Source organism: Mytilus californianus, unplaced genomic scaffold, assembly GCF_021869535.1.
Source record: "Mytilus californianus isolate M0D057914Y unplaced genomic scaffold, xbMytCali1.0.p SCAF_115, whole genome shotgun sequence".
Lineage (NCBI taxonomy): Eukaryota > Metazoa > Mollusca > Bivalvia > Mytilida > Mytilidae > Mytilus > Mytilus californianus.
This window is the reverse complement of record NW_026262599.1, coordinates 12896-20326: the sequence shown is the minus strand read 5'-3', so window position 1 is coordinate 20326 and position 7431 is coordinate 12896. Positions and strand designations below refer to the sequence as shown.

Below are 7431 nucleotides of genomic sequence, written 5' to 3'. Positions count from 1 at the left end.
TTCTCTTTTCCAATGATACAACATGCATGAATACAAGATATAGGGTAAAACATTCTCGTTTGTTATTAATATTTTTTCTGATACAGCATGAAAATGAATATGTACGGATAGTTCTCTTTTTCTGTGAACGGCATTATGAGCATGTATATAAGAAGATGAAGGGATGGATTGATGAATCGATGAATAACGTCAAGAGTGAAAATTATTACAGGGAAAAATTTCGTAGATCGCCCATGATACTGCATGCATACATAAAAAAGATACATCCAAAAGTTCTCTTCTCCCATGATACATGCAGAAATAAAAGATATAGGGTTAAAAGTTCTCTTCTCCAATGATACAGCGTGGTAAATAAACTTTCTCTTATCCTATGAAAAAGTATTCATAAATAAGAAATACATTTTAAGACCATCTCTTGTAAAATGTGCTCTTTTCCCATGATGCAGTATATTGTACATAAATAAAAGATATAGGATAAAATGTTCTTCTCCAATAATGAAGTTTGCAATAAATAAAAGATACCGGAAAAACGGTCTTTTCTCCAATGATACAACTTGTATAAATAAGAGATTTAGGGTAAAACTTTCTCGTCCGTTGTCATATTTTTCTGGTACAGCATGCAAATGAATATGCAAGGAAAGCTTTCTCTTTTCCGTGAACAGCATCATGAGTATGTATATTAAAAGATCTAGGGATGGATTGGCTAATCGATGAATAACGTCTAGTGGAAACTGTAACAGGGCAACCTTTCTTGGATCTCCCATGATACAGCATGCATAAATAAAAAAGGTACATTAAAACGTTCTCTTAATTCTCCCTTGATACAATATACAAATAAATAAAAGATACAGGGTAAAACTTTCTGTTTTCCCATGATACGGCGTGCATAAATAAAAGAAACAAATAAAAGAGTTATCTTCCCATGATACATTATACATTAAGAAAAGATACAGGGTAAAAATTTCTCGTATGAATATGTAAGGAAAGGTCTCGCTTTTTTTGTGAACAGCATGTTTATAAAAAGATGTAGGGATGGATTAGTGAATCAATGAATAATTTCTTCTGGACGAGAATATAGTATAATGTACAGCATGCACGAATAAATAAAAGATACACGTACACGGTAAATATTCTTGTTCATTAATTTTCTTATCACTGATTTAGCAGATGAAAGATACAGGTAAAACGTTTTTGTCCGTTAAGTTTTTTATCCTTTATACAATATGTGTAGATGGAAGTTCAAAGATAAAAGGTTCTCGTCCGTTCATTTTCTTATAATTTATACAGCATATGCAGATGATAGACACAGGGTAAAATGTTCTCGTCCATTAATTTGTTTTTATTTATACAGTATATGCAAATGACAAACTTAGGAAAAAGATGGAGCCTAAACAACATTAATTAAAAACCAGAAAGACATCTTAATATTAACATGATTAAATTCATAACGTTTTGCTGCAAAATTCATTCAGATGCTTTTTTTCAGATCGGTTTTAAGATATGGTTTTTGAGTCCCCTGTATATTAATTTCACACATCTATTTAACAATTCGTATCTATTCCTTCCTTCTAGAATGGTACAAAACGATGATGTACAACTCGTTGCTATTGTATGGTGTGAATGTACTAATAACAAACAGTTCAGTGACCATTATATTATAATAAGATATTCCGTAAAAAAATCTTTAGTTGAAATAGCATCTTAGTGAGACACAAATTTTGTGAGTATCAGCTCCGTCCAAACAGAGAGTAGCATGGGCCTGAAGTGATGCATCTACTAAGAAAGTGAAACTACTGATGCGTAAGTGCTTAATTGAAATCTTTGTAATACTTTTGAATGTGTTTGTCCAATATGGCCGAAGGATTTCCAGAACATGTTACATCGGCTGTTATGAAATAAATGTCATATAAGGAAAACGAGTTTATTTGAAGCCAGTTCAATATTCTATGTTGTGATATCAGAACAGTAATGGTTAACAGAAGAAATAGATTCTGTCTTATTGTATCAATCAACGATTATAGGTCAAGGTCAATCCAATGAAAGAACAATAAAGTTCAAACTCTTTGAACTTTAACACATTCAATCACAGGTTTAGGCAAAGAAGTTATGTCGGGGCAAAGTTCAACTAATATTGATACTGTTCTAAATAGTGATCAAATACCTCTGTCACTCTATTCTATGCAAAATTATATGCGACCCAAATTGGATCATAATGCAATTGATGGATTATCTTTAGATACAACGCCTGATGCCACTGAATCACACCATGACCTCGGATTTACATTTGTAGATAACAGTGCGGCGTTCCCCACAACAAATCGAAGCACAGAAGATAACAAGAATGCCTTACATATAAGCTGTGAGGTATTATCAGAAATGAGTGGTTGTATTGAATGTGTCAAGGCAATTCCCGTTATTTCTGCATGCGAAATTCAAGAAGGAGACCATATCGTTTTTGCTGGTACAGTGTACGATCACCATGCAATTGTAGAGTCTAAACTTCCTGACAAACGGTTTGAAATAATAGAAGCAACAAATACAATTTTTGGAGTAGCAACAGGTGTTTTCCTTGGCAAAAAAGCTCGCATTAGAAAATCAACCAGATTGTTTAACTTTGCAACACAAAATCTCCGTGTTGTATCTTACAGAGTAAGGCCTTTCACGCGGAAAGAAACTGCACAACGAGCAAGGCATGTTGTTGAAGGTGATGGGACGAATGGAAAGTACGATTATGACCTTTTAGAAAATAATTGCGAACATTTTGCAACATATTGCGTTACAGGAAGAAAATTCAGTATCCAAGTAACAAAATTCAGATTAACCAGTAGTTTGTTTTGGAAAAGTGGATTTATTGGGATAAGTGATGAATCGATCAGGAATGAAAAGCAATATGAAAACGGAATAATATGTAAACAGTGTTTTGAAATCAACAGACAATTATTCAAAGTAAATGTTAGGCCAATAGAAAAGGCAGAAGATGTCCAAAAGGGACACATCATATGGTACAGTTACTGGAACTTGTGGCATGATGCTGTCATCTTAGATTTAAAATATGTCGACAATTCTTATGTTACCTGCTACATTGCACATTATGCGTTTTGTGGCATTTTTATGCATAGGACAATTATACGAGACGAATTAATAGTCTATTTTGTTGGCAGCTTCAAGATATTGGAATATGATCCACCAGACTATAATGTTTACGACGTCGAGACTGTCATTGAAAGGGCATCGGGACGACTAGGTGAACAACAATTTATATTCTTTTCTAATGATTCAAGTCATTTCTCGCGTTGGTGTAAACTAAAACGGGAAAAAGCAACATCACGCATTGGCAATTGTTCTAAAAGCAATTGTTCACAAAGCCGACAAAGACTTGACTCGTTCTTATCAATGCGAGAAAATGTGCGACTTGTACCATTAGTTCAAAATGCAATTGACGGATCATCTGTAGACCCAACGCCTGATGACTCTGAATCACACGATGACTTCGGATTTACAAATTTAGAAAACAGTGCGGCGTTTACCACAACAAATCGAATCACAGAGGATAACAAGAATGCCTTACATATAAGTTGTGAGGAATTATCAGAAATGAGTGGTTGTATTGAATGTGTCAAGGCAATTCCTGTTTTCTCTGCATGCGAAATTCAAGAAGGAGACCATATCGTTTTTGCTGGTACAGTGTACGATCATCATGCAATTGTAGAGTCTAAACTTCCTGACAAACGGTTTGAAATAATAGAAGCATCAAATACATTTTTTGGAGTAGTAACAGGTGTCTTTTTTGGCAAAAAAGCTATCATCGGTAAATCAACCAGATTGTTTAACTTTGCAACACAAAATATTCGTGTCATAGCTTACAGAGTAAGGCCATTCACGCGGAAAGAAACTGTACAACGAGCAAGGAATTTTGTTGAAGGTGATGGGACGAGTGGAAAGTACGATTATGACCTCTTAGATAATAATTGCGAACATTTTGCCACATATTGCGTTACAGGAAGAAAATTCAGTATTCAAGTAACAAAATTCAGATTAACCAGTAGTTTGTTTTGGAAAAGTGGATTTATTGGGATAAGTGATGAATCGATCAGGAATGAAAAGCAACATGAACACGGAATAATATGTAAACAGTGTTTTGAAATCAACAAACTATTATTTGACGTAAATTTTATGCCAATAAAAAAGGCAGCAGATGTTCAAAGGGGAAACATCATAAGGTACAGTTACTGGAACTTGTGGCATGATGCTGTCATCTTAGACATAAAAGATGTCAATGAATCTCATGTTACATGCTACATTGCACATTATGCGTTTTGTGGCATTTTATCGCATAGGACAATTATACGAGACGAATTGAGAGTCTATTTTGATGGCAGCTTCAAGTTATTGGAATATGGTCCACCAGACTATAATGTTTACGACATCGAGAATGTCATTGAAAGGGCATCGGGACGACTAGGTGAACAACAGTTTATGCTCTTTTCTAATGATTCCAGTCATTTCTCGCGTTGGTGTAAACTAAAACGGGAAAAGGCAACATACGATGACAGGTTGTAACATTTAAGACTATTCGATATTGATGTTGTGAAGTTTCAGTTATTTTTCATTCTTTGAACGACATATGTACACAGAGTAGTTATCTTTCAAAGATATTTATACTATGGATTCATTTATTACGTGGGTACCAATTAACGTACGTGGATTGAAACAAAGAAATGGGTTTTCGTGGATACTTGATTTCACCGTTTAGCAAAAGTGTGTATACAATCTTTTCGGAAATTTTTCTTCGTTGAATACAAACATTCTTGGTTTGCCTATTCTTATGAAATCCACAAAATTTGGAACTCTACGAAAAGTAATTTAAAAGTCACAGTATAATGATTTGGATTGATTTTTTTTTCTGACTCACTCCAATATTAAACTTTAATCAATATTCGCGTTTGACTTTACTGTTGGTCGTTTGTTTAGTACATCAGCTATTCATTGTTTCAAATATGTTTTGGATTTTTAAATATTTTGGCCTCAACTGAGTCAAGCATCACTGAAGAGACGATTACTGCGAAATATGTATCGGGTGTAGTAAAATTGGTTCTGTTTATCCCTAATATATTAGATTGGGTTTGGCGTATTCTTTTGCTGATTTGCTGAAGTAATAATGCGAAATGCATTATTCTATCTCTCATCTATGGAATATAATTTGTATAGGGATCCTCCCTCCTGTTGAATATAGGGAAAGCATCATCCAATTTTATTTCAGTTAATTAATATTTGTCACCACGTTTATTGTTATTTCGAATGATACTTTATATTATTTGTTTCAATATGAAGTTGCCTTAATTATTCGAAATGTTTTCAATATTGCAACAAAAGTCCTGGTCTTATAGGAGTAAAATGTATAAAAAACGGAATGTTCTTTTTCTTTGTTAAATTGTAGTTTAAACTTTCAAACTAATCAAAGATATGATAAACAGATAGGTTACCATGCTTTTGCAAGCTAAAGTCTGGACATATTTACATATTCGATATGAATGTTTTTCACTATTTCAATAGAATTATTCCCTTTTATGATTTTCCCCATTAAAATGAAAAAAAAACCAAAGGTATAAATTGTCTTTGTGAATCAAAATAAAAACAAAAAAAAACGATAATTTGCGGTCATTTGCATTCTTTGATGTCAAAAGACTAATATAGTATATTATTTTACTACATAAATGGTGAAATATTCAGCAAGTTTATTAATAAATAAAAATAAAAATATGTAAAATAATGCAATAGTAGAGGACATTAATATATATGTGGCCTTACACACTGCATGTAGTGGATAATAACTGTCTCTTTTGTAAGTTTTGTAGAGCATTAATATTGATGAAAATGTTTGTATAGGTAGATTATCAAATAGAATATTTAAGAAACAATACCGAAACGTGGATTCTTAAATATTTAGCTATTATTGTCGATTTATAAGTGTAAAAACAGTACTTTTTTTTATTTAATTGTTTTTTTCTCTCTCAATGCTCATTTAAATATTCCATAATTGTTTGTATAGACACGTTTATTAAGACTATATTTTTATAGTTAAGTTGTATATACTTCTTTTGTATAAAACCTGAATTTGGTATTTAGCTATATAAAGTGTTGGTTATATTTTAATTATGAGATTAGTTTTTACATGATAGTACATGATGTTTAGTACATTGCTGTTCACAATCAATCAGAATATGCTGACTTGTTATCAAAGAATTTATTATTGTCTGTAAGAAATCTAATTTAAATCTAATTGATTGAAGTACATTATTTTTTTAAGATAAGTTTCAGGGAAAACATTAATGATAAAGATTATATTGGAAATCCTGAATATAGAGAACATATCAGTCCTTAGATTCAAAATGATAACATAAGAATAGGGATTTGCAGTTAGAGATTAATATGATCTTTTGTCATATTAAAACAGAAGAGTTGGCTTTTGCTGCAAGAAAAACATGTTAATTGAGAAAATCATGTTTATTGATTTTTTGTTACAATGGTAGTTTTGCACTTAGAAATAAAAAAAAGATTTAAGAAAATGACTGTCATATAATTATGTTCTTTATCTAACATTCATTTGCCATTTGTTTAAGGACTTTCCGTTTTGAATTTTCCTCGGAGTTTGATATTTTTGTTATTTTACTTTGACCATGTGTGCATTTGTGCTTTCAGTTTGTGTTATTGAAATTTGCTGCTTCTGTTAATTTGATTTTCTTGTATAGCCTCAAGCTAAACCATGCAATCATTAGTCATTCAAAACTTTATAATGCAATTAGGTATCAAATACATGTTGTTTATTTTATTATTAAAAACAAGGCGGAAGATAGCAAAGGGACATTTAAGTTCGCAAGTAGAAGAGATATTGATAACGCCATGAAATAAAATACAAAACGACGAAAAAATGTTGTTTTTTTTCCATGAGACGAATATTCAAGGACAACTGAAAGGTAGATATCAATGTAATTGTGATGGTAAATGACAATCGTCTTCTAATATTTATTTTGTAAAATATTTCATCGATACTAAACTGTTGTGAACTCTAAAAAGAAAACTGAAAATAAGTAACCGGAGATGTGGGATATGATATATGTCAATGACAAAACTGAGACATTAACCTTATAACAGATCTAAAAACTGTTACATAAGGCAAATTCTTTTTATTTGGTGGTTTTCCAACTTAATCAACGAATGTCACTCGCTCAATTTCAAAATTTATTAAGATTTGTCAGATTAAACTTTTTATTATTCTTTTAGATCTGATGAGTTAGAAAATGATTTATTGTTATCCCGCCGGAGCACCTGAGATCACCCCCGGTTTTTGATGGGGTTCGTGTTGCTCAGTCTTTATTATTTTCTCGTGTTTGAAGATGTTTGCTGATATCATTGTCGTTAATCGTTTTTTTG

At 32.0% G+C, this 7431-nt stretch overlaps 2 protein-coding genes across 2 annotated transcripts; both read left to right on the top strand.

The window, feature by feature from the left end:
- Nucleotides 1-1681: 1681 nt before the first annotated feature.
- Nucleotides 1682-3327, top strand: LOC127721044 (uncharacterized; the record flags this gene model as incomplete). Its single annotated transcript, XM_052227731.1, has 1 exon — nt 1682-3327. A coding segment is annotated over exon 1 (1221 nt), but the record flags the coding sequence as incomplete, so codon positions are not given.
- A 266-nt stretch (nt 3328-3593) lies between these two features.
- Nucleotides 3594-5372, top strand: LOC127721045 (uncharacterized). The gene has a single exon (XM_052227733.1). The coding sequence runs from the start codon at nt 3595-3597 to the stop codon at nt 4558-4560; it is 966 nt and encodes a 321-aa protein (XP_052083693.1). The 5' UTR covers nt 3594; the 3' UTR covers nt 4561-5372.
- The last annotated feature ends 2059 nt before the right edge of the window (nt 5373-7431 follow it).